This window comes from Rhopalosiphum padi, chromosome 4, assembly GCF_020882245.1.
Source record: "Rhopalosiphum padi isolate XX-2018 chromosome 4, ASM2088224v1, whole genome shotgun sequence".
In the NCBI taxonomy this organism is placed as follows: Eukaryota; Metazoa; Arthropoda; class Insecta; order Hemiptera; family Aphididae; genus Rhopalosiphum; species Rhopalosiphum padi.
This window is the reverse complement of record NC_083600.1, coordinates 49,874,247-49,900,911: the sequence shown is the minus strand read 5'-3', so window position 1 is coordinate 49,900,911 and position 26,665 is coordinate 49,874,247. Positions and strand designations below refer to the sequence as shown.

General features: G+C 27.1%; 4 protein-coding genes across 18 annotated transcripts; 2 read left to right on the top strand and 2 right to left on the bottom strand.

The window, feature by feature from the left end:
- Positions 1-201: 201 nt before the first annotated feature.
- LOC132929547 (uncharacterized protein CG7065-like) lies at positions 202-14,247 on the bottom strand. 4 transcript variants are annotated; one of them, XM_060994960.1, is made up of 12 exons: positions 13,693-14,247; positions 11,883-11,946; positions 8,891-9,198; positions 6,174-6,417; positions 5,819-6,087; positions 5,541-5,749; positions 4,554-4,633; positions 4,367-4,439; positions 4,145-4,284; positions 3,877-4,066; positions 3,562-3,807; positions 202-3,460 (listed from the first exon to the last, which is right to left on the bottom strand). In XM_060994960.1, the coding sequence occupies exons 3-12, from the start codon at positions 9,026-9,028 to the stop codon at positions 1,033-1,035; spliced, it is 4,017 nt and encodes a 1,338-aa protein (XP_060850943.1). In that variant the 5' UTR covers positions 9,029-9,198; positions 11,883-11,946; positions 13,693-14,247; the 3' UTR covers positions 202-1,032. The 4 variants fall into 4 exon arrangements, with proteins under 4 accessions (XP_060850943.1, XP_060850942.1, XP_060850944.1 ...); XM_060994959.1 differs by lacking the exon at positions 11,883-11,946; XM_060994961.1 differs by lacking the exon at positions 11,883-11,946 and having other exon boundaries at positions 3,562-3,804.
- A 31-nt stretch (positions 14,248-14,278) lies between these two features.
- LOC132929550 (cytochrome c oxidase assembly factor 7 homolog) lies at positions 14,279-16,361 on the top strand. Of its 10 annotated transcripts, none has more exons than XM_060994971.1 (6): positions 14,281-14,420; positions 14,493-14,593; positions 15,224-15,354; positions 15,435-15,604; positions 15,725-15,853; positions 15,920-16,361. In XM_060994971.1, exons 3-6 carry the CDS (start codon positions 15,255-15,257, stop codon positions 16,217-16,219), a joined length of 699 nt encoding a protein of 232 aa, XP_060850954.1. In that variant the 5' UTR covers positions 14,281-14,420; positions 14,493-14,593; positions 15,224-15,254; the 3' UTR covers positions 16,220-16,361. The 10 variants fall into 10 exon arrangements, with proteins under 10 accessions (XP_060850955.1, XP_060850954.1, XP_060850952.1 ...); XM_060994969.1 differs by having other exon boundaries at positions 15,215-15,354; XM_060994973.1 differs by having other exon boundaries at positions 14,297-14,405; positions 15,215-15,354.
- A 200-nt stretch (positions 16,362-16,561) lies between these two features.
- Positions 16,562-19,706, bottom strand: LOC132929549 (transcription factor Dp-1-like). The gene is made up of 2 exons (XM_060994967.1): positions 19,401-19,706; positions 16,562-18,889 (listed from the first exon to the last, which is right to left on the bottom strand). Exon 2 carries the CDS (start codon positions 18,861-18,863, stop codon positions 17,469-17,471), a length of 1,395 nt encoding a protein of 464 aa, XP_060850950.1. The 5' UTR covers positions 18,864-18,889; positions 19,401-19,706; the 3' UTR covers positions 16,562-17,468.
- Positions 19,707-19,895: 189 nt separating this feature from the next.
- Positions 19,896-25,379, top strand: LOC132929548 (zinc finger and SCAN domain-containing protein 2-like). 3 transcript variants are annotated; one of them, XM_060994963.1, is made up of 11 exons: positions 19,896-20,047; positions 21,322-21,649; positions 21,727-22,243; positions 22,305-22,459; positions 22,607-22,777; positions 22,845-23,086; positions 23,248-23,428; positions 23,497-23,734; positions 23,817-24,113; positions 24,192-24,326; positions 24,399-25,379. In XM_060994963.1, the coding sequence occupies exons 2-11, from the start codon at positions 21,342-21,344 to the stop codon at positions 24,708-24,710; spliced, it is 2,556 nt and encodes an 851-aa protein (XP_060850946.1). In that variant the 5' UTR covers positions 19,896-20,047; positions 21,322-21,341; the 3' UTR covers positions 24,711-25,379. The 3 variants fall into 3 exon arrangements, with proteins under 3 accessions (XP_060850946.1, XP_060850947.1, XP_060850948.1); XM_060994964.1 differs by lacking the exon at positions 19,896-20,047 and adding an exon at positions 20,298-20,437; XM_060994965.1 differs by lacking the exon at positions 19,896-20,047 and adding an exon at positions 20,466-20,687.
- The last annotated feature ends 1,286 nt before the right edge of the window (positions 25,380-26,665 follow it).

Here is a 26,665-nt window from a genome sequence, read left to right as displayed (position 1 = left end):
ATATTTGGATGTAATACAAGTTTACGGGTGGCACTAAATATAGTAGTATTGTAGAATGGCTATATATTGTTTTCACAATCGTTAAATTTTTCTCATTATAACATTTTGCACGTCTCGTCAGTTGTTTATTATTTCTTACATATCATCAGATGGTTATTTCATTATTTGCCTTAAAATATTTTCCCAAAAATATCTTCAGTGTCTACTTGAATATTTGTTTATTTAAAATACTTCATCATGTCAACAACTATGTTTTACATTTCATATTTGACATATATATATTGTAATATAGCACTCTTTGCACACTGTTAACATTTTCATTAAAAACATTAAAATGTATTTCTATAATAATTGGTACTTAGCGTATATAAATAGATAATAATATGTCTTTGAAATACCTGAAACCAATAATTTAAAAAATAACCTATTGGCTCATGGTTGTCTAGTAAAAATATGAAAATAATGAATTTATGTATTATTAGATATACATCATAATATTGTCAATAATAAAATTAAAATAATAAAATTAGTAATCTTGTGAATTGAAAACTTTTGTAAATAGTAATACAATAGCTTATCAGTTATAAGTAAAAATGTAATATAATCAAAATATGCATGTATACTTAAAAAGTATAATATAATCAAGTTGCATTAATACTTAAAAAATATTGTCACATTTAATATGCATTTTAATTTGTTTTATAATATATACATTTCCAAATGTCATATTAAACACAAGAAAAAATATGTTACACTTTATATTTTTCTCATGTTATGTTTTCAGTTTTAACACTAGTCATATATATATATATATATATATATATCTAAAAAAATACAATAATGAAACATTTTATTAAAATAACCAGTTAAATTAATAAGAAATATTGTGGTGAGAAAATCATTGAATTTAATACAATAAAATATTTAAATACTTATATGTAAGGCATACAATTTTTAGTTAATTTATCAAATATTAATAGGATTATAAAGCTATCAATTTAGTTAAATATAATAAAAAAAATTATATTAAATTTACCGTCTATTTTGATATCGATTATTTTGACCACGATTGAATCGATTGTTCCTATTATTTTCTCTAGACGTTCCTTGGTATGAGTCAGAATAAGTATTATTACTTTTATATGGATTTTTACCTTTATAATAATTGGAAGAATTTTGATGGTATTTATTATAAGAATCCTGTTGTTGCCCTTGATAATAATTATTACTTCGATTTTGTGAGTAAGGATCATTGTAATTATCTACTTGGTTAGCTGAATATGGATCAGGTTTTTCTGGAGATGTATTGTATTCATTAGATTGCTCTTCAGAAGTATGATATTCATTAGATTCCTCTTGAGATATATTATATTTATTTTGCGAGTCTTGAGATGCACTGTATTTATTGGATGGGTCTTGAGACAAATATTGATTAGATGAATCTTGAGATACATTGTATTTATTGGGTGGCTCTTGTGATATATTGTAGGTATTAGGTTGTTCTTGTGGTATATTGTATTTACTGGGTTGTTCTTGTGGTATATTGTATGTACTGGGTTGTTCTTGATTTTTATTGTATTTTTTAAGCTGATCTTGTGGTTGACTGTATTTATTAGGCTGTTCTTGTGGTTGACTGTATTTATTAGGCTGTTCTTGTGGTTTATCGTATTTATTAGGCTTTTCTTGAGTATTGTATTTATCAGTTTGGTCTATTAAAAATGTAGTGGATGTAGATGGCTGTGGAGAATAATTAGTGTCATTTTTTTTAGCTGAATATGGATCTAAGGAATATGAAGTGGTATGAGGTTCATTGTTAGGATTTTTGTAAAATGATTGGTCAGGAGTGGTTTGCTTTGTATTGGTAGGTTCTAACCCATAATCAGATTTTATTTCTGGTAAAAATTGTTTTAAACTACTTAAAAGTTTCTGTTGCTCTTCAGTGATTTCAAAATTAACAGTCATGTTTTTCACGTCTTCATCTTTCTGTTCACTAACTTTTTCTTTAACAGCCTTACAAACGTCTGATAGTTCATAATTATCATCGTCTTCATCATCTTTAAACATAGAAGTAACTTCTTGTAAGTTAGATGGTCCCATATCAATGTACTTTCTCAATTTTTTCACTTCTTCTGGTTTTTTTTCTCCTAATTTTTTTAAATAAGTTATAAGTCCATCTTGTTCATCAGAATTCAAATCTCTGAAATTTTTTAATAAGTTAATTATATCACCCTGTGATAGTTGATCTAAATTCATTTTGTCAACTTCTTCTTTCTTATCAACTTCTTCATAAGCAGTTTTCAATACATCTCCGCCGTTATTTATGTTTGCTAATAAGTTCTTAGCTCCTTGAATATTATCTCCAGACTGTGCCATACCCACAACAGCATTTATGAGAGTTTCTAAATCATTTTGTGATACATCCACTTTACCTTGTGCTAGTAATGCTTGAGTTATTTGCTGAGCAATAGCCATTTTATCAATAACACCAACTCCAGGAACTACAATTGGAGCAGTTTTAGGTGTAGATGTAGGTGTAAGTATAGGAGTGGATATAGGTATGGATGTAGGTGTAGAATTTAACATGCTTGATGTAGGTATAAACTTGGGTGCTAACTGCATCAATTTTTCAATGTTGCGAATAGAAAACATGGTAGCATTTACTAAACTCCTTTTAACAACTCCTGCTAAAAGTTGTCCTTTAAGTTTTTCCTTTACTGTTTCAAACATTACACAGTTGTCTGGAGTTAGCAGTTTAATTGAAGATTTTGGTTCTATTTTTTCCATTACAAGACCTTTAGATAACAAATCAACTATTTTAGGTGCTAATAAACCTAATTGACTTTCCAATACGCTCAGTTGTCTCAACACAGTAATAACATTTAATGGATTTTCAATTTTAATTTTTTCCCTAGGTTTATTGTGATCATTGATTTCATTTATTGAATCCTCTGAATCTGAATTAATAGGAGATGCCCCAGCAACTCTAGGCTTTCTATCGTTAGACGATTTGTTAACTACAATATCAGAGTCTCTTTCTAATACTTCGGATCCTGGAATATTATGCCAACTATGTTTTAAATCTATTGATGACTTTTTATCTTTTAAGGGAGGAGAATCTCTGGAAGGAGATTCTGAAGAACTTTTATCCATATTAATATCACCTAGTATTTTATTTTTCAGTTTTTCCATCTTTTCATTAACTTCTTCATCATGCATTTCCTGTGTGCGTTTACTCCATGAAAGGATCCACTCAGGTTTAAAATCATAAGTATTTGGATCTTTGCCCTCCATTTGCAATTCTTTAAAACGTCGATTCCAAAACTTTTTCCATTCATCTGGATATAATGGATGTTTTTCAGGGTTTTTTTCATGATAACTTAACTTTTTCTCCATTTCAATTTTCATTTCTTCCACAGCTTTTTCATATTCTTGTATCAATCTTTTTCTTTTACTAGTATTCCTAAAAATCAAAACTAATTATAAACATGTATTTATATTGTAATACTAACAAATTAATTTTATTGTAAATATAATTTATATTTATATCAGTTTTATTCTAACCTTTCTTTTTGTGTATGATATTCAGCTGAATACATATCTGGAGAGTAGAACCTAGGTCTACTAGCCGGAGGGAATCTCATAAATGGTCTAGGGAAAGACATATAAGGTGCAGCATAAAACATTCTAGGATGTGGATGTCCTGAGACATAACCCGACATAGAGTGCATAGAATGCACATTTGGTGGAGGGGAAAGTTGTCTTCTGTAAGATTCATCTCTTTCTCTACTTCTGCTTCTATAACGCCTTCTGGTATAAGACATAAATAAATATATACTAACAAATGCTTTTTTTTTTTTTTTATTTGTAATAAATTACCGATGACTAGAATATTTATTATTACGGTTGTAGTAAGGTGAACGAGATCTTGATCGAGAATGTGAACGAGATCTCTGTCTTATCATTACAGGAGTTTTTGAACGGGTACGAGATTTATGACGATATGGACTCCTAGAACGGTGATGTCTTCTAGGTGGTGATCTACGTCTTCTATCTTTAGATTCTCTACCTACAAATGAACAATAATTTATTAGAACTTGAAATATTTTATATTAATTAATTATTTTATAATAATTGACAAATTTACTTGATACACGTTTTCTTGGTCTAGATTCAGTATTTGTTTTAATATCAACAAATTCTATATCAGAATCACTTTCTTCTTTATCATTTTTTGGGCGTAGTTGGGATTTATTTACAGCAATTCTTGGATTTTTATTAAATGATCTAAAATATATACATTTTTGGAATATTAATCAATAAAGAATAATTGAAAGATGTAAAAATTATTTAATACAATTTTACTTACGTTTCAGCTTTAATAGCCTTTTGTTTTTCTTCTTCGTCACGTTTATTTTTCTCAGTTATTTTTTTTAAAGGAACTTAAAATAAGTAATTCAAAATTAAAATATTAAACATTTGAAATGAAAATAATAAAGTTATGCTTAATGCTCAAATAATGATATTAAGATTATTAAACATAAAAAATTACTTACATTTTTCTTGTAATAATGAAGGATTTTCAACAAATTCTGATTTTATCATATCTAACATCCATAGATCTTCTGGATTTTCCCTGTGTTAAAGATAAACATAATGTACTAAAAATATTCAACATTTTTTGAATTTTTCTTAAGTCCCTGTATATGTGTTTTTTAAATTGTGTAGCTTACAGTTGTTTTATTTTAAGTTTGACAGATAAATTTTAATTTTAAAATTTTATTATTAAGAAATTAATGATTGTCTCAAAGTATTTATTTACAAAAATGGTAGCAAAATAATGTTTATTTTTCAACTTATTTATACATGACCTATTACTGTTGATTATAGGTATATTGTTATACCTATAGGACCTGCTGAAATCACAGATATACAATATATAAAAAAATGATATGCTCATGTGAGTAGCAATGTACACAAGAATAATTAAGGTTCATAAAATTGATCATGATAAAGGAGTTTGGTAGATAATGATATTAAAGACAATAGATTAGTAAATAATAAAAAATAAAAACTCTCTAGTACCATATAAAATTGAATACATTTTGTTTATGGTAGTAGTTGTGATGAAAACAATTTCAAAGTTATAATGGCACATTACAATATTACATTCGAAATAATTTAATGATTAGAAATCGACATTTGTGAATTCTAAATAGCAATATTATACTGATAAATAATATTAAAATTAAAGAAAAATATTCAGCATGATTTATTTAAAAAATTGTATTTTAGTGTTGCACAAAATAGTTGCAACACAGCCAAATAGTTTTTAAAAAGGTTTAAATGTATTACATATACAAGTGGTAGTAAATTATACATATTATTTTTATATTTTTTGTAACATTAGAATAAGACAATAATATTATTATATATATTTTTAAACAGGTTTATTATTAAAACTTACTAACTATTATCTATATAATAAACCTTAAACAGTTCAACATATCTAATATTTACCTAAATTACTAAAATTTACTTACATGATATGTTTTCCATTATTTACTTGTCTTAAGATTTTTATTTTTTCAGTAGATACATCAAATAGACTTGCATCAATCACTATTGGTTTCATACGGCCATATGTTTCTTCTATTTTCCCAATAACATGAAACACTAATTCTTGAAATCCTTTAGAAGATACTTTGTTTAATTTTTCCAGTGCGCTGGCTAATGTTCTAAAATATCTTCGCTATGGTTTAAAATGAAAAATTTCATCTTTACATAATGAATATTGATAATTTATAAAAATAGTATTTACCAAATATGCCATATGGTGATTAAAGCTTCGCAAATGATTAGGGAAAGTTCGTGGATCACCTCGTTTATCACACAATGCACACATATACCTAGGTTCTTCAGTTGGTTCAGATGGCAATAATTCTAAAATAAATTCTATACCTATTAATGGTATAAAAATTGAATCCAATGTAGCTTGAATACGGGCCAACACATTATCTACTTCATCTTCCATTCCTGGTGGTATTGGTTCACCCGATACCATTGACGGCATACCAACACTTATTCCGGCTATTTCAATATCACCATATATATTTAAAACACAGTACGAGGAATGCTTAACTATATCATTAGTACAAAAAAAAAAACATATTTACTTTCTGAACATGCTCTGATAAAGTTTTTTGCTGGAAAACAAGATTTTCCCATTTCTAATAAATGCATTTTGTTGGTTAAATGCTCTTCGAGCAATGACAAAGTTGGAACTTTGAAAGGATAACAAGCGTGACATGACCATGATCCTGTTGTTTTATTTAAAGTTATTAAATAGCCAGTTGTACCGTTATCCAAGTGAACAACTGTGGATAACAACTGTTCTTCCCGAGAAAGACCAGTAGGTGCCTAAAAAATTTAAAACTTTAAAATATATTTGTTATAATTTTTATAAAAATTAACTGATTAAATGCAACTACTGCTTGATTTTATCACTTTATTTTAACCATTTTTATCATTGATAAAACTAAATTCCCCGCATTGTAAGGTTGTTAATCTTAATTTAATTTATATCGAAACAACAATTATGAATTGTATATTTTTTAATAGCTTTCTATATTATACAATTATAGCTCAATAATTACAAATAAATAATTAAGCGTAAATACATTAGGTAAAACAATTTTAAATTGTTTATCTGTATAACTAATAATTCAAACATTTTATTTTGAAATCAATTAAAAATGTTAACAACAGATAATAAAAATTCTTTCTGACATATTAATACAATAAAATCATATTCTATTTATTTTTCTAAATAACAATTATCTCAAGTAAAGTTTGTATACAACAATATAATAATACCATACAGAGTATATCACAATGATCTGACACATTCATACGTAATTTTAATGTAAAATGGTCATATCTTCACGATATATTGTTTACATGTTCAAAAATGCATTAAATAAAAAGCACAATTCAAATATAACTTAAATAAGACATATTATAAAAGAAGAGGGTAAGATCAGACAAAAAGAAATTTTTGATAAAGCCATTTATTAAATTATAGATAATAATTACCATAACAAATTTATCATAGGACTGAAGAGGATTAAATTTAATTTCTCTATTACAGAATTAGCTTTCTTGGTTAACATTTTTATATAATATCTGATGATTCTGATCAATAAAGGTAAAAATCCCTTTTCAATAGGAATATAGAAAATATAATTTTGTATGCTATACCAAAGTCACAGATAGTATCAACTTCAGGTAGACTAGGTAGAGAATTTATATCAATATAGTATATTGAATTAATTTTGTTATAATAATGAAAGAATGACACTTCAATGTATTTAGAAACATTTAGGTCTAATTATTATAAATATAACAATTTAATGCACAATATTATCATATTGCGATTGTAGTTAAAAACGTACTCCATTAACAATACAGCAAGATTTGATTGATCTAAATAAAAAGATATTCATATTTGAATCAAACTCAATCCATTTGTCTTCAAAAAGAATATTGCAGGAGCAGTGGCACAAATAGGAATAATGTTTAGAAGGGGCTCAAGCCTTATTAAGAATATTATATATTTCATTAAAGTATTAAATATAACTGACATTTTTAATAAAAAAATAATTTAGTCACAGAAAAAAAAAATAATTGTAACAATTAAAAAAAAAAATTATTCTTGAATCTTGAAAATTTGTTAATTTTATGTTTTAATTGCAGGTTTCAATGTTTGTTAATATTACTGTTTTCACTGCTGTCAAAAAATATAGAAGATATTCCCTTATTACGTCACAATTTCTTCAGTTTGAGTAGATTAGTTCAATAATATTAGTAATATAGATGCTTTTACTTTCAATTTCAATATGGCTTGAATATTCTAAGGTACTTCATTCCATCTATTGTTTAGAACTAATATGTTATCATTGTTTATAAACAATCAGTATTTATAATCAATGATATTAAGTTTGAAAATTTAAGTATATAAAATAACTAACAATTTAGTTTAAGGTATTTTTTTAATATTATTCCAGATTATAAATGAAATAACTAAAACTTCCTTAAAAATGTTATTGTGAGGTAAATTTTCTTATTATAAATAAATATTAGTAAAATGCTATTGATAACTATTATCATTTATATTTTTAAATATACTTAAAATAAATCTAATATAGTTAAAAGTATAATTGTTATTAATTTAAATCATACAGTTAATTAATAAAATATATATGTATATTAGATACAATATCAGAAACAATATTATCCTTTAGCGAAACAAATGGGTACAGATGAAATAGTAAATACACAATTAGGCTAAATGTATTTTAATGATTAATTTTTGATATATTTCTTTAAGCAACCAAAAATTATTACAATGGTTATTAATAATATTATTCACACTCAGAATTATATATAATAAGTCTATTAAATTAAATTTATTAAACAAATCAATTTTTTAGTAATTATTCTAAGCTAATAAATATATAAGGGAAATTCATAAAATAGAATTCATAAACTTGTATGATAATTTATTCGAAATAAGATTTTAAATTAATTACTAAATTAATTTTATCTAATCATTACTAAAAAATACTTTTTGAATGATATAACATAACGAGTATGTAAAAAATTGAATACATAAATTACATTTAAAGTACAATAAACAGATTTAAAAGTATAAATAATAATAATATTTTAAGTGAAATATTATTATATTATTTACTAAATTTATAAAAATAACAATTCTGAAATAATAATAGTAAAATAAAAAATTTAATGTTATGAAATGCCAAACTAAATACATCAATATTTTATGTAGAAAGTATACACGCAACTAATTTAAATAAACAAACATTATTACCTTAAATGTTGAACGTACTGGTGGCGGAGATGCTGCTTTTGGAGGTTTGACAGGAATAAAAGGTTTATCGATGACAACATTCTCATCTTCTTGGAAACTTGACTCAATATCAAAATCATTAAAATTTTGATAATGCATTGAAACAGCAAAATTGTAAAATAAACACTTGATAAAAAACAAAATGTACCCTCAAAAATAAAATAATTTAGGTAATCTAACACTGCACTCAAGATCAAATTTTATTAGAACGCGTGCTCTTCTAGTCACTTCAATGGAAGGATGTTTCTTATGTGGCTGATTTTAGATAACTGAAAAATAACAATATATTTTACTATTTATAATTTAATAAGAATTTAATAACTTATAATTTAACATTTAATCCATTCAAGCGGATAAAACCTTTTATTATATAAACATACAGGTTTATGGATCAGATTAATTTTTTGATTTTCAATAAAATAATTGTTATTAGTTTGAAGAATTTATAAAATTACTAGGTATACAAAAAAAAAAAAATCAATTTTTAGTGTTTTTAAATGGTAACCTATTATCTTAAATTAATATTCTAGAACTAGATACTTTCCTAAATATTTTAAAGTATAAATATAAAACAAAAAATACTTTATTTTGATTCATAAATAAATACCAATTGATTAAAAATTCAATGTTTTAATATTAACATTTTTAAAAAAATTAATTTTTGAGAATATGAAATTACATTGCAAGGTTATTATTTAAAAAAATATATGCATTTACCATAATAAAAAAAAGAAAAAATATTTGATATTGTTTTTCTAAATTTTATAAATACTTCAAGCTAAATGAAATCATAAAAATTACCGAGATAATTAGGGCATTATTAATTATATCACTTTTTACATATACATAATTAAAATTAAATTAATAAATAATATTTAATAAAAATAGTATTAAAACTATAAAATTAGCATGGCTGTCCTCAGAAAGTCAGAACTAATTTACCTTAACTCTCTCATTTTCTCCTTCATAGGTATGACATTAATAAGCAATACTTATTTTAAATGATATTTAAGACTTAATTTAATTCATACAATATGCATTACAGTGTACAATGACAAATTCATAAAACTCTACATGTTAAATAAATTATGTTATTTTTATTATTAAAAAAGACAAGTGAATGTAATACAAATTTAATTATTTAGATTTAATATTTAAAAAACTTTAAGAATGGAATTTTTTTTTTATGCATTAATGTATAGGATTAAATATATTTTAATTCTCAAATTAACTTTATAGTTAATGTCTCGAAAAAAGAATTTAAAAAAAACAAAATTAAAATTTACACTATTTTAACACAAAATATTTAACAATTTATTATTTTTAATTGGACACAGAACATAAAATACAAATTCACAATGTTTCTAAAAATATATACTATATATACATTGATAAATTAATGTTTTGTGTCTTTTTCATACTTACCTTTCCTTAATATCCAAAGTGATATAATGTGTTGTATTGTAAGGATATTTAATAAGTTTAAATCACTTCAATTTTTATTTTTATTAAAATCATAGTATTTAATATAAAAACATATTAAATAAAATTAGTACATAATATACTCAACAATTAATAATAATGGATAAAATAAACCCTGGAGTAATAAATTATACAAAGGTAACTATATACAATCTTATATTAATCATATGGTATCGTTAAAGACGTTTAAGTACATTAATATAATCAATGTAAATTGAAATCACAAAATAATCTCTTCATAAATACCTACAGCTACGTGCCAAATTTCCACCAATAAAATAATAAAATATTTTATAATAAATTAAAAAACCTAATAACACGTTAATTGCAGAAGAAACCAAACGGTATCAATTAACATTGTTTGCATATACTAAATATATATATACGCCAATTGGCATCATGTACTTTGTTATTAAATGCATTATAATGGTTAGCGTTAAATTTAGACTATTAGATTTTGTTAGTGCCCTTTAAAGTATTTTTATGGGTATTATTATATAAGTATGTGCATTACATAATACATTTTTATACATTGATATTTTAATATTTAATATTTTTCAGGATCAAGACAAATATATTTAAGTATGATGCAGCTAACACGATAAGTCATCCCATAAGTATAATATAATTTTTCTTCCTCGCAATATTCAACTAAAATTAAAACTCAACCAGTCAAGGAATTTACTTTACATACACGAAAAAAAAAAAATAAATAAATAATAAATATAAAAAATAAATGTCAAGGTTATGTAAGTGAATTGTGAGATGAATAATATTTAAATTTATGTTAATTGTATTAATAGTTTATACTTGTATCAATTTTGCTCAATATTTAAAAAAATAGATCAAAAATAATATCATTGATTATAAATACTATAATCAACAAAGAAGGTTAGAAATTATAGCTTAGAAAAATAGAAAATATTTTAAAATCTACATTGATAAAAATAATAATATCAATGATAAAGTTGTTGAATAGTAATGAGGAAAGAATGATGGCAAATAAAAATTGTTGAAAAAAATATTAATCCTAAAGCTTACATATTATCCAATGATGATAATTTATTTTTGATACGTGGATAACTACACTACTGTAGATAATACTAATAATTTTAAATAAATATGTCATACATTTTAATTTATAGTGTTTTAATAAAATAACAACACAAAGAACAATACCATTCCCTATATAATATACAAAAAATAATATTATATTGTACAGAAAATTTAAATCTAACACTGTTAATAAATTTAATTATAATGGGCATTATTTAGCTATAGTAATTTAAATACACAAGTACCCATTAAATTTGTTTTTAATTTTAATAAATTTAAAAAGGTACATCAAATAATTTTAGTACATACATTCATATTGTTCCAAGATATATTAAAATTAACCATATAGTCAAAATGTAATAAACTAGATTTACTCTATGTTGTACCTGATAGTATGAATTAACCGTTTACTTACCTTACAGGAGGTTGATCTTCAAAACTTCTTTACTACCAATTATTAACTGATAATTTCCAAAAATCTTGATAAAAATAATTTTTAAAAAAACAAAGTTACCAAATACTTTTCTGGTTTAAGAATAACATTTTTATTTTTTAAATACATCATTAGTACCAATAATTATATTTATCTTTGTAAAATTTTACTTCAAAATATAATAAGATATAATAATATCTGCATCTAATTTTCAAGTTAACATTTATCTTTATTGTTACACAGAATTAAAAAAAAGTTATTATTTTATAAAAGAAACTGATTTATACAATTTCATTTATAAATAAATTTCACATAATTGACCATAATTATAAAAATAATTTATATACCAAGTAAAAATATGAAATAACCAAAGTTATTTTAATAAAAATGTATGAACAAATAATATTAAAACTTTATACAATAAATTTAAACGAGATCATTTATTTATTAGAAATACTGAATAATATGAAATTCTTAGTTTTTTGGTTATGATACAGATAAACCTACATAATATATAAAAATTTGTGTAGGTATTCTATATTCAAAAGTAAGAAAATGTGAATACAAAAATATATTCATAAAGAGTCAAAAATGTGTAATTATTAATTGTATAATTATAAATCACAACTGACAAATTGTTGATGTCACACTCATGGAAATATGGAATTTAGTGAAAATCAATCTAAGACAGTAATTGCCAAATTTAAAAATAATAAAGAGGGTGAATTTTATGGATAATGTATAATGTAAAATACAGAGAAACCTCTAAATATTAGACACTTTCGATCGCTCAAATTTTGTATGCTTTTTGGGGGTGTCTGATATTCAGAAGGAGGGGGGAATTGTACATTAATTAATAAATATGCATAACAATTATTCTATATAATAATAATATACATAATAGAATTATTTTACATATTTGTGTTATTAATTATTTAAAAATGTATGAAAAAATTCAGTTAATTTATTTTGTTTAAGACTGACACAAAGTAAATGAAGTACAGTTCTATATATCAATAGAAGAAATGTGTTTGCGTATACCTTTCACCGTTACCAATTTTATTCTAAATTTATGATAAAAATGATAATGTTAAAATACTATAGAAATTCTCATTATTTCAAGGTTTTATTATAGATAAGTAATAAGAATGTCTATTAATTGGCAGTATTCACTTTTTATAAGTGTTTGTTAAGAAAGGTATCATTTTATATAATAAAAATAACCGTATATTATTTAATCTATAATATGACTAATAATTTATTGATTATATGACTCTGGGTAGTGTTGCTAATGATACATAATAATATACTTATATCATATAGCTTCAATATGTTGTATTTTGTTTTCTATAGGTCGGGAACCAAGCTTTTATATAAATACATAAAATATAAAATTTCATAATAACCCTAAAGCATTTGGTTTAAGACCTACCAAGACAACACCTATTCCTGAACTAATAAATTTACATATAAATTGACAATAGGTATCATAATGTGTTAAGATAGACATAAATTACCTAGGGTGAAATAGCTACAGTAAAATTTCTTTTTAATTGTGTAGGTATATATTACATTGTTCACATGCTACCATTTCAATCAGGTAACATGTTTATTTTAAATTTATACCTACCGAAACTGAATGGCTGAAATTTTTTTAGGTAAATTAACCAACCGTTACCTTACACTTTACAATATTTTAAACCAATATAACAGTGTTTGAAACAAACTATTCAATGTCTAAAACGTATTTCATCTCACCTGATTGAAAGAAAATATAATAAGTTTTACTTACTTTGCAAGTTAAGTTTACTTCTGGTCGAAAAATATGTAAACACAATAGTTTTCACGTTTTAACTTTAAATCTACACATTGTTACCCACGACTATGTAACATTTAAAAATAACAGACATCAGAAAAAAATCCTCAAATCGGTCGTGTTTGTTTATTGTCTACCCGCAAAAAATAAAGGATTTTTCATGATGAACAATTGAAATCAATTAATCAAGACACATAAGCACAACAAAATATTATTATACTTGAATTATTTTGATAAACAACAAATTGTAAAACATTAAAATTCCTTTACTCTATGCGTTGTGTCATATTTTACTGTAGGTAAGCAATAAGCATTTCATGGTAAACGCCAAATGGTAATATCGAAGAACTGCATTATATTCACAGATAAGTATAATATTGTATATTATTGTAATTATCTGTGATATATCAAATATCAATCATGGCACGAGTGATCTAACGAAAAGTGATAAACGTTTCGGCAGCTCATACCAACCGCAGTTTAAAACAAATACAATATTTAGAAGTTGGTATAGCTTATCAAAACGACCATCACGATTATCAGTTTTCGGCGGGATAATATTATTTTTTATTTTCGACGATTTCAATATCCATTTTCCACCCGACTACCCGTGAATCGGAGAATTCCAGGCCAGACCGGCTTGATGTACTGATCGGGCTGTGTGCACCTCATGCTCTTATCATGGCTGGGTAAACTTTTTTAGGGTTTGTAATTGATTAATAAATTATATTATTTTGATACTGATACAAAGCTTTACTAATATTATTACTGTACAGGAGTCGTGCTAGTCTTGTTTTTCCAAATTTTCACACGTAATTTCAGCTGTTTCTGAAAGTCAACAATTCAACATGTTAAAGGCTTTGTCAGTTTGTCACAGGTTATATGATATAATTATAATTTATAACCCTATACGGCTAGGCTCCTGTAGCCTTATACTTACTAGATTCTAAAGTACACTTTATTATCGAAGTCTGAAGAGTAATAAACCAAAAACATACGGTTATGTCATTATGCGCCATTGAAACGGTTGCTACACACTACACAGTACACTCACAAAACTAGGAAATAAGTAACGAATAATTTATCATAACTCTATTCAATCGTTGCTTGTTGGGATTTATACTATTCATAGAGCAAGAGTATATTATCTTGTTTCTTGTCCATCTTAATTTGTACTTACATACTTAAGTTGTGATTCTTGACGAGAGGGGTGAGATTGTGGTTTTTTTATCAACAACTAGCAATCTAAAGATAGATCTAACCATAGACTAATAGACATTATAGACATACAATTAATGGATTTAACTTGCACAGTAATGTTGTGTATGATACCACAGAATAGATTAAATGATACTATCACAATGATAATATGATAACAGCTGAATAACACTTACAAGTTACAACCAAATAACTAATAAGAATTTTAAAATTGGTTTTTTTAAGTGTTTTGAGTAATTTAGTTTAAAAATTAATTTTTTAAGTTCATTTTGTATTTTAGTTTTTATAGGTAAATTGTAACTAAGAAACTTATCACCAAAATGTCTTATGATTTCAAGAAAGAAGACGATGTTAAAGAATATATTAAAAACTTAGGAATTGAATATAGATTTGGTTGTTTCAGTGAAAAAGATGCACAAAGTAAATTTAGAAATTGGTATTTTATTATTATTATTTTATTTTTATGTAAATTTGAATTTGTTTTATTAAATGATTTGTAGCATGTCAGTTACTTGGTGATTACTTAGAAACTATAGAAAACAACCCGGATAAGGCAGCCAAAATATATAAAGAAAATTGCGATGAACGAAACTTTGGTCGCAGTTGTTATAAGTATGCTTCATACATAGAAAAAAATAACTTGAAAAATCTCAAACCAGTACTTCCTGAGGTATTGAGAATATTTATTATAGTGAATAATATTATAAAACTATCCAATAAAAGTTTTTCTTGATGTTCCATTTGCTATTCAACATTATAGCTGTGAAAATATAACTTCTTATTTTTATAGATGATAAGATATTTTAAGAAAGGCTGTGAATATAACTGGTCTGATGGATGTTTTGCCGCAGGAATGAAACTCCGTTATCATAGTGACTCAATTACTGATGTTGACGAAAGAACAAAAAGTTTACTTGAAGCAAGTTTTTTAAGCAATACTTAATTGAAATTAAATTTTTTAAATAACAAAATCTGTCTATTTTAGAGTCTGCAATACTTAGAAAAAGCATGTAACAACAAGCATTCAGAAGCATGTTATGTAGCCAGTAATATTCATTTTGCTGGAATTGAGGAAATTGGATTGGCACCTAATATGTCCAAAGTCTTAGAATTTTCAATAAAAGCTTGTGATCAAAATGAATTAAAAGGTTGTGTTAATGCATCAATTATATATAATAAAGGAGATGGTGTACCTAAAGATTTGAATCTTGCTCAGAAGTATAAAGAACGAGCATTAGATATACAAAAACAAATCAAAGAAGAAAAAGGTGTGAAGTTTAGTTAAATGATTTTTTTTATAATTGTTGTTAGTTGTCATTAAAATTCAAAAATGTTGAGTTATATATTTTATTATGACATTGATTATTGTTATTCATATTAAAAAAACGGTTTATCTACTGTTTATTAAATATTATTTTCGAAGAAAATGTCAATTTAATTAGAACGAATACTTAATGTATTTAATTAATTTTATGACAGAAAATATCTATCAAAATGTAATAACTATACATTTATTTTTTAAATTTTATGATTGTATTAGAAAGTCAATCATAATAAATGTATTTTTATAAAATTTATTCTGTCACAAATATCTTCAACAATTAAAAGAGGAATAAGTAGATAACAATTTACTCTGCTATGCAGTATATTTGTCATAATTGATTAAATCACTGTTATTTGTTATATTTAAATTTAATAAATAATGGTATACAAAAAAAGGTTTTTGAGTAAATTAAGATATATCAGTCTATATTACAATATGTTTATATTGTTATTATAGAATAGGTTTGTGGTAAAAATAGGCAATAGCACTAAATCAGTGACGGTTTACTTGTAAGATTTTTTTTTTTGAGGGGGTGTCAACATTTTTTTAATTAAGTTTGTTAACAAAATTTAGATTTTAATGTTAGGCCTCATAAATATAACACAACTGCCACTATACTAAATTAATCGAAATGCTTTAAAAACTTCCTTGTGTATATAAAATATTACAATTAATAATATTTGTAAGTTTTAAATCCCCACTGAAAATATTTTTGATACAACACAAAATATGTAACTAAAACTGTTATTCTTTGTTTAAATCTTTAATTTAATTTTGTTTGAATTTGAATTTAAAATCTTTATAAAAAAAATTGTATGTATATTTTTTAACACTTATAAAATTAATATATTCACGCCTATCTATAAACTTATTAAAACTTAATAACAAGTCATAGTTTATTAAATCATAACTTCCATAATAAATTAAGTGTTATTCGTTCATACAGAAATATATTAATGTAGTATTTAAAGTTAAAACAATATAAACAGATTATAAAACAACTTGTCAAATATAATGAAAATTAGTTAAACAAATTCTTCATTGCTGTAATTTATATTATTTATAAAATAGTTAAATCTGTACAAGTTAAAACTAATTAACATTCAATTATTTACAAAAAAAAGTATACATATTTAACATAGTAATTTTGATGATTGTCATGATAATAACAAAAAAAACAAAAAATAAAAACATTGCTAACAGTTTTTATTTATCTCTTATTCTTCCTTCTATTAATAATATTGGGCCTTGATGAAGATTGTTCAATTTCAGCAGACTTCATTTTCTCATCAAATTCCTTACAGATATCATTAAACATTTCACCATTTTTAGTAGCCATCATAACAATGTGTTTCTCAAAAGCTTTGGGTACTAATGTTTTCAAAATCTTTAAGTCTTCATTGCTCACTTCACCACGATCCAATCCTAAAGTAAAACCCATAGTTTTTAAAATTTCAGTGTCATCAACCATACTGAATTTATCATTGAAACTCATTTCATATTGTTTTTGGTCTTCTGATATTTCTATTTCAACAGATGTATCTTCATTTGCACTAATAGCCATAAAAGGTAGATTGACAAATGTGTTATGAGGTGGAGGACCAAATTCATTTTCCACATCCTGATTACGTTTTACTAAACGTTTAATAGCTACTTCTTGCATAATGATCTCTTGAAGAGCTAAAAGTTTTCTTTTTACACTATTAAGGCGGTTTTCTTTTTCTTGAACAAGATATACACTGTTTTGTATGGATCCAGTTGGTAACCCTTTCCAGGTTATATCTTTTTTATTCTTAGCAATTATATCTAAAGCCATCAATACATTCAAGGCATCATATACTCTGCGTCTAATATTTTTTTGATCATATAAAAAAGTTGGGCTATCTCTATTGCCAACACATTCAGCAACTAATTCATCGGCTACTTCTTTATATGTGGTAACCATTTTAGTCTTGACTTTATCACACACCCTTTTGGAGAAATGTCTCAAGCCTTTGTTAGCTTTTATAGGCCTAACTTTAAATGGGCTTTTTTCGTTAGTGTATGTTGAACGAAATTCATTTGGAGTTAGTTGCATGGGTAAATAAGAAATCTTGGTAGAATCTAGAAGTTTTTTAGTAGTTTTGGTCATACGTCCTTCTAATAAATCATTTAAAATGTCTGTTCTCACAACAACATCGGAAGAATTGACATCATTATGAAATTTACTTTTACTGGGTTCTTCATGTCTCATGTCTTCTATGAATTCTAAATCGCTACCACTAGATTGATCTAAATCATCACCACAGACAACAATAACCTCTGGATCATCTTGGTATTCACAATTTACTTCCAAATCATCATAACTTGAATCTGACATAAGTTCATCTTTTATTTCTGATGAACTGTCATCTAAGAACTCAGGAGAAACAGTGATGATTTCAGTATTGTTTTCTTTTAAATCACTCATTCTAATAATTTTTCTCATTGGCTTCTGTTGTTTTTCAATAAGATCTTTCACTTCTGGTTTTCTATAGCCACCATATACACGTTTTCTAGTTGGTAAACGAATAATTTGAGAGTTATTACTTGGGTTTTTTATCATATACTTTTCTGTGTTTGACATATTGTCAATTTGACTGAATAAAATATCTGTAAAAAAAATGTAAAATAATTAAATAACATAAATAACATTTTTAAATTTAGTCTAACTCTAAAGTATAATTTTTGATTTTGAATTCTCATTAAGTATAAAAGCTTACAATATGCTTGACAGAGATATAATACAATTGTATATAACAGAATTAATTGTGAGGTTTAATGTTGGACAATTTCAGTGTTTGACAAAAACTGCAGATGAATGATGTCTGTAACATGTTGGTGGTGACTATGGTTCTATATAGCTTATTTAGGGTATATTAATATCGTGCATGCCAATAAAGTCGTGAAAGTTGTCTATATATATATGTATGAAAAACCACCCGGTTTGAGCCCCTACAAATACATGAAGCGGCTAATTATCGCAGGGACGACTGTAAATCTGGGAGAATCAGCGACTCTAAGGCTTAGGCGGGATGGGCCCAACAGACGTGACAATTGAATTCGAAAAAAAGCACGCGATCAGTCCACCCCAAGACGATGTCAAGCACCGGTTTCGACTTACTTGGATGCGATGTGACGGCTCGACTGCATAGCCCAGGCGCACATTGACTCTGGCCGGCATTCAAACACACCTGTGCCGTTGCGTGTTGCGACGGATCGGCGATGACAGGTCAGGACTGTCGTCAAAACTCGGAGTATCGACACGGAAGTCGGATCATATCCCGGACCCGGACGGCGGCGAATTACGAACGTGCAAACAAATTTCCTCGCATTTCATGGAACAGTAAAACCGGTAACCACGACGGGCGCATACAACTGTTATCACACGTAGTCCGGGACGGACGATATTCTATTATCAGCTATCATGGTCCGGGGAGGCCCCGCCGTTATCAGCCAGCCGAAAAATAATAATATCACGATGCCGCGCGAGTGGTCGTCGATGTTGTTGTTGTTGTTGTTGTTGTTTACGCCGCGCGCCGCCAACTTTTCACGCGCACGCACAGCCACCGTCCGACCTACGACGGGGGAGGGGGAACGGGCGCTACCAGTACGCCGCCTGCCACATAAAACCGAAACCTAAAATGGCCGACCGCCGTACGGTCATAACGATTCCGCAGTCGCCTTTTTCGTCGGAACATTACGCACCGTGAGCTTTGCACGCCGTTCGGACAGCACAAGGAGCACCGATCACGAAGTCCCGGCACAGTGGTGAGTACAGCCTGTTCGCGACCGCGTCCACCGTTTTCCGGTCACCGGCGTTATTTTTTGGTTGGTATGGGGACCGGGCGGCCGTCGGCCAACACTGGGACGACAATGCTGTACGGGCAAATGTTTTTTCATATTGGCAACTTTGGTTCCGACCGTTACAGGTTGTCCATTTTTCGGCAGACACGGACGGACGTTATTTTTTCTCGCCTGCGCCACTACAATATAATCGCGCTTGTTAATACTAAATGTGAATTTCGTAATTCGCTCGGTGTCGGCCGACCGCGCCAACTGCCAAGTGACCTAAGCTTTCCCGGGCAACCGGGCCGTCGCGATTCCAGACGATTATTTTTCCAGCTGAACGCGACGTCTCCGATGCCCGACGATTTTCGGGTTTGTTTTCCCTCGGGATGTCTATGCATTTGTATAATTAATTATTATTTACTATTAATTCCCGCCGACGACTTGGGTGGGTTGTGTTCGGCGACAATACGCGCTACGTGAAGTCGAACTGTTGGTGTCTCGGCAGCGTATTTTTGGACAATATTAGTAATTCGTTTAAGGGTTTTTAGACAAACCGGACTACCTATTGGTCTCCTGAGCTTTTAGGTTTATTTTTGCGATTCTCGTCACTTCGAGGAAGGTGTAATATTTGTTTTATATTATATTATGTGTGGTTAATGGAATAAATGATACTGTCCTAATTATACGGTTGTTTTTTGTATTTCTCGTAGGTAGTTGATACGTATTCGATCGATTTATAGAACCCAATCTAACATTTTTAAATGATTAACTATAAAAAATAATATTATCATGCGATAAAGTATAAACGATCTCATGCAATTTCTTCCAATGATATAATCAAAAAAGTCCGCTTGGCGTTTACTGTCGGTGACTAGTGATTAATAATAGTTGTCCAGTTTTTTCCCTCCAAAAATTTATTTATTGGAATATTATTTTGGAAAAATGACAATTATAATTTGTTAAAATTTGTTTTTAACCCCTAATAATATTATATTATGTATGAAAATAAGAGCAAATAGATATGAGTTAATAATACTTACATTGTATCAAATTTACATGAATCTATGTCATTTAGATTTTAAATAATTTAAATTACTATTTAGGTACCAAAACTAATTGCATTTTATTTTTTATGATTGCCTAATCAGAACAGTATAGCTTACTTGTTTTTATCATCTTAAATTCATTAAATTATTGAATTAAAGGTTAGTTTATGGTGATTAATTAATTGAATTTTTGAAATTTTTTTTTAGAAACTAATTTGCAAGTTATTATGGCAACTGATCTAGAACATGACAGATCTTCAACAACGACATCAAATACTTGTTTAATTTGTGATGGTAGCACAGGAGTGTCAGCTCGAAATGCTATCTCTATATTTCAGCACCGTGTATCATCTTCAGATCGTACTGTAGTTAAGGTTATTGATGGTGTCCTTGGTATAGTCCTCTCTTCTGAAGATGTACACTCTATTGTTGTGTGTCGTCGATGTTTCAAAAGTTTGAATGAAGTTGATGAACTTGAAGATCGGTTAGCTGACATAAAATTAGAGCTTACCTCTCAATATCAACGTACACTCAAGTAATGAAAAGGAAAATAATATTTTTATTTTTTTTATTTTAATATATCTTCTATAGTAAACAATTTTTTTCTTCTAGGAGTAAATCTGAGGGTGTAGATATACATACTATAGACACTATTGATACAGAACATGAAATTGACACACCAAAACCAGTTAAAAAACGAGGACGGCGTCCTAAGATTAAGGAAGAATCTATTGATGTCCATATTTCTAACGAAGACACATTACAAGATAATATTGATATCAAAGAGATGGAAAAGCAGCAAAAGTGTTCATCAGTAGATAATTTAATAGAGATGTTAGAAGATGATTGTAAAGACAATAATGATGTTTCAATTGATATTGAAGAAGAGTGCTCTCAAAAACTGATTCAGCCTGCCGATATAAAACAGGAAGCTATAATTGGAGATTTAGAAAATATTGATGAAGATGATGATCTAGATGATAGTGCAATACTTGATGACGATGATTCAGATTATGAAGGAAATGATGATTGTAAAAATGATGGTGCCGAATCTAGTAGTCCAAAAAAACAAAAAATGACTAAAAATACCCTAAAGAAAAAAACTCCTGAAATTCTTATACCGCAAATGGTAAGTTTATATGTGCATTTCTTTTATGGAAAGATTAACTATCTATGTTTTATTCTTATAGTTGGTTCATCACGATGGAGAAGTTTACACTTGCCTGTTGTGCAGTGTAGATAATAAATTTACTGCAGATGCTAGAGGTATTGTGGTTCATGCAAAAAATGTGCATCAGATTAAGTTATTTATTTGCGATATTTGTGGTCAAGAGTTCCTTAAAAGGTAATTAAGAAATACATAATAGTAATTAATAATTATACAGGATTACATAATAGGATTATTAATAATAGTTATTATGTTTTATATGCCTTATATTACAATTTAATGTTTTGTTATATTTTTTTTTATATGTTGAGTGTTTTGTTCTAGACCTGAACTGATGAAACATCTTGAACATCATGCAAATAGTGAAGATGGTAACTTTGTTTGTGACATTTGCAGTCGGGTATTTACCAATGTGCGTATGTTCAGGGTACATAAAAAAATGCATATGCCACAATCTAAAAATCATACTTGTGAAACTTGTGGCCGACAATTTGCGTAAGTAAAACTTATTGGTTATATTTTTTATTTCCCACAATCTATGTAAAAATTAATTATTTTACAGATCTCGGAACACATTAGAAGAACATAATAATACACATACAGGAGTGCGTCCATATCGTTGTGAGATATGTGGTAAAGATTTTACTTCCAAGTATACATTCAAAGCACATGAAAAGGTACATACCAATCGTGAGAGAAACTTTACTTGTATAAATTGTGGTAAAGCTTTTCTTACTGAGCAAAATCTGATACATCATGAGCGAACACATTCAGGGCTTAAAAATTATGTATGCCAAAAATGTGGTAAGTGTGCAATACAATTAAGTATATATTTATTTTTTTATGCATAAATAAAACTCATCAAAAGATAATGATTATCAATTTTAAGTATATCTTAAATATATAATTTTATTTCAATAGTAAGTTTTAATAATTATGACTAATATTTTTTTTTTCTATTCTAGGCAAAGCTTTTGGTACTGCACGAAATTTAGAAGTGCATTATGTTGTACATACTGGGTACAAACCATTTATTTGTCGTATGTGTGGCAAAGCATTTGCTAGGAAAGCTGAGATTAGGGATCATGAGCGTATTCATACTGGTGAAAAACCATACCAGTGTGAATTTTGTGGAGCAACATTCAGGTATAATTTTTTAATAATGAAATATTTCTTATCAAACAATATTTATATTTTATTTTTCATGTATATAGTCAAAGAAGTAACTTGCAATCTCATAAACGAGCTACCCATTATGATGATAAGCGTTATAAATGTACAGATTGTGGTAAAGGATTTAAGAGACGTCGCTTATTAGATTATCACATGAAGGCTGCACACACTGGAGAAAGGCCATTTAAATGTGAAGTTTGCCAAGCATCATTTATCTACCCAGAACACTTTAAAAAACATGCACGTATTCATACAGGAGAAAAACCTTATTTATGCGAAGTAAGAAATTGAAACTAGAGTAAAACATATTTCTATTCAAATTACTTTATTGATATTTCTTAATTTAATTTATCAAATTAAGGTTTGTGGTAAAGCGTTCAACAGTAGAGATAACAGAAATGCTCATCGTTTTGTACATAGTGACAAAAAGCCCTACGAATGTTTAGTTTGTGGTGCTGGATTTATGCGAAAACCATTGCTTTATAATCATATGACTCAAGCAGGACATTTGAATGATACTATTGTCGTTAATCAACCACGGCTAGCATCTAGTCCTGTAACCATACAAGAAATTCAAGAAGACATTCAAATGCCAGGTACAGATTCTGAAATGGAATTGGCTATGGTGGTTGATTCTGATGGAAACCAAACAGCATTGGTTAGTATTAAAATTAATAAACCAATTTAATAAAATAACTATAACTAATAATTTAATGTAACAAAAATAAAAATTTAGCGTGACATGACTGAAGAAGAAAGAAAATTGTTTGCGGGAGAATTAAAAGAGCACATACTTTTGCCAGGAAAACAAGAAGACCTTGGAAATGATTTAAATTCTGTTGAGCAAATACTTGTTGATAATAAATTTCAAGTAATTAACCATTTGCTATTCAAGTTTTTGTTGTTTTAATAATTTATCTTTTATTAATATCTTATTTTATAGATCCAATACACAACGACTGACCAACATGGTGATGTTCATACGATGTTGAACATGGATCATCATGGGGATGACGGTGATGTGGATGTTGGACACATGGAGACTGTTACTGTTAGTGTTGGTGGACAAGAACATCGTCAATTAATAGTGCCAGCCACTCGCCACATTACATTGAATGAAAGTGATGCTGCAGCATTTGCTGAACATGCTACTATTAATGGCGAAAATGTTCAAATAGTACAGATTCAAATACAGGACGATGATGGAGAAGACCAAAAACATTGGTTTAATATTATTCAACCACAACAAGGATAACAAAAAAAATTCTAAATACTATAAAAATTTAATTATTTAAGACTATGGTTAAGTATGTATTTTAATTATATTACAGATATATATATATAAACAATGATGGACAGAAAAATAATTTTTCAAGTCTTTATATTTATCTTCATTTTAACTAAGTTTTAGCCTATGCAATATAATGATTTTTATTTTATGTTCATACTGTTAACAGTAAATACGTTTTCTGTATTTATGAATTTAATCTGTTAATCATTATATAATGGGATTATAGTTGGTTAACTTTAAGTTCATTTTAAGATTTTATGTTATTTTAAGATGAACTTGACTTACTGTTGCACTTAAGATTACCCTTTTGTGATATAACCTCCTGTACTTTCCTTATTTTTAATTGTAATGTAACTTAAATGATTTAGAAATAAAGTTATTTTGTTCAATTTTATACTAATAATATTTTTTATTTATTTATAATTTATATTACTTATTATTTTTTGTATTAGCACCTGCAATTGTATGTTTAATATTAATTGTAAATTAAAAAGAAAAAAACTATTAAATTAAAAATTGTTTTAATTTAGATAAAACATTAATAATCAATATATTATACATTTGATCTAGTAATTATATGCTAATCATGTAATCTTTTGAGAAATAAAATATATTTAAATTTGGTTATTGTCATTTTAATTACAGTTCTTTAAGACTTAAATTTTATAAAATTGTGTATTTGTGTTACTAATATAATGATTGAATGCTGTACCTATACTGCTTTAGAATAAAATAATATGAATACAGAGAACATAAAAATTATTGTTCAATTTCAGCTATTTCAAGTATATTGCATAAAAGAATATAATTTATTGGATATTGATAGTCTTCACCTCAAGTTATTGATGTTAAAACATCTTTATACACTCACTACCAAACCAATTGTGGTTCTAGGATTTTGTGCAAACAAAAACGAGTTACAGTAATGAAAAATAGTTTTGTCAAATAATCAGTGCTCGACTTGTCAAAATTAAAGTAGGGGGACTCTGTTAACTTTTAAAAAAAGAGCGTCCCCATCACTTGTTAAACGTTACTAAGCCGTGGGGGCTACGCCCCCACACCCCCTATACCACTCTTTAAATCATATGAAAAATATTTATAAATAATCAAACTAAAAAAAATGACTATAAATATTATATTTTATATTTTAATAACTATTATTTGTTTATAACAAACTCAAAAAAGTAACTAAATAAAAACCAGTTGATGATAATTATTTATTTAAATAATTCCATAAATTATCATAAGACGTATCTTTCTTATCTTCCAATTTTAATCTTTTTGCACAATAGTTTTCTGCTGCATCTCTTTTACCTTTTAGTATCCAAGATTTTACGTAGCTAATTGGTATAAAACTATTAGTGGGTGGACCTACACATTGTATTAATAACAATGATGATAATGACAATAATGAAAAATATTCATACAACAAATATACAACAATATAACAAATATCCATCGGAACAAATATAATGTGGAACAATTTGTAATGATGATTTAAGATAATTAGTTAAATATCTTAATAATTATTAAATCTAAGGTAAGAAAAATTATTATAATGTTATCACGTGCATTTTGATAAAAAATCAGAATGATGCAGCGTCCCCTGCGTTCCCCTTAAAAATAAAAGTAGGGGTACGCTAAAATTTCTCAAAAATTAGTTGGGGTACTCCGTCCCCCTGCGCCCACCCCCCAAGTCGAGCACTGCAAATAATAATGACATTGGATAACAATAATGAGTATGAAGGGACAAAATGTTAAACAATACACAATTTGTGTAGGGTTTACCTATAGAGTTTTGACACGGGGAATATGACGAAACGCGTTTTTCAGATATTGCAATTCGTAATGTGTTTGTTATAAGTTATAAACATCCTTGAAAGAACGCGTTTAAAGTGTAACTAGACACTAACCCGCAA

Bases quoted from the DNA above. Each gene is read 5' to 3' on its own strand.
- LOC132929549 (XM_060994967.1), bottom strand. From the start codon at position 18,863: ATGTCAAACACAGAAAAGTATATGATAAAAAACCCAAGTAATAACTCT.
- LOC132929547 (XM_060994960.1), bottom strand. From the start codon at position 9,028: ATGCATTATCAAAATTTTAATGATTTTGATATTGAGTCAAGTTTCCAA. The intron at 4,634-5,540 runs GTAAGTAAATTT...TCTTTAACACAG, and splicing joins AATAATGGAAAACATATCAT to GGAAAATCCAGAAGATCTAT. The intron at 3,461-3,561 runs GTTAGAATAAAA...TTTGATTTTTAG, and splicing joins TATCATACACAAAAAGAAAG to GAATACTAGTAAAAGAAAAA.
- LOC132929548 (XM_060994963.1), top strand. From the start codon at position 21,342: ATGGCAACTGATCTAGAACATGACAGATCTTCAACAACGACATCAAAT. The intron at 22,460-22,606 runs GTAATTAAGAAA...GTTTTGTTCTAG, and splicing joins GGTCAAGAGTTCCTTAAAAG to ACCTGAACTGATGAAACATC. The intron at 23,087-23,247 runs GTAAGTGTGCAA...TTTCTATTCTAG, and splicing joins TTATGTATGCCAAAAATGTG to GCAAAGCTTTTGGTACTGCA.
- LOC132929550 (XM_060994972.1), top strand. From the start codon at position 15,255: ATGTCTTATGATTTCAAGAAAGAAGACGATGTTAAAGAATATATTAAA. The intron at 15,355-15,434 runs GTAAATTTAGAA...AATGATTTGTAG, and splicing joins CAGTGAAAAAGATGCACAAA to CATGTCAGTTACTTGGTGAT. The intron at 15,605-15,724 runs GTATTGAGAATA...TTATTTTTATAG, and splicing joins TCAAACCAGTACTTCCTGAG to ATGATAAGATATTTTAAGAA.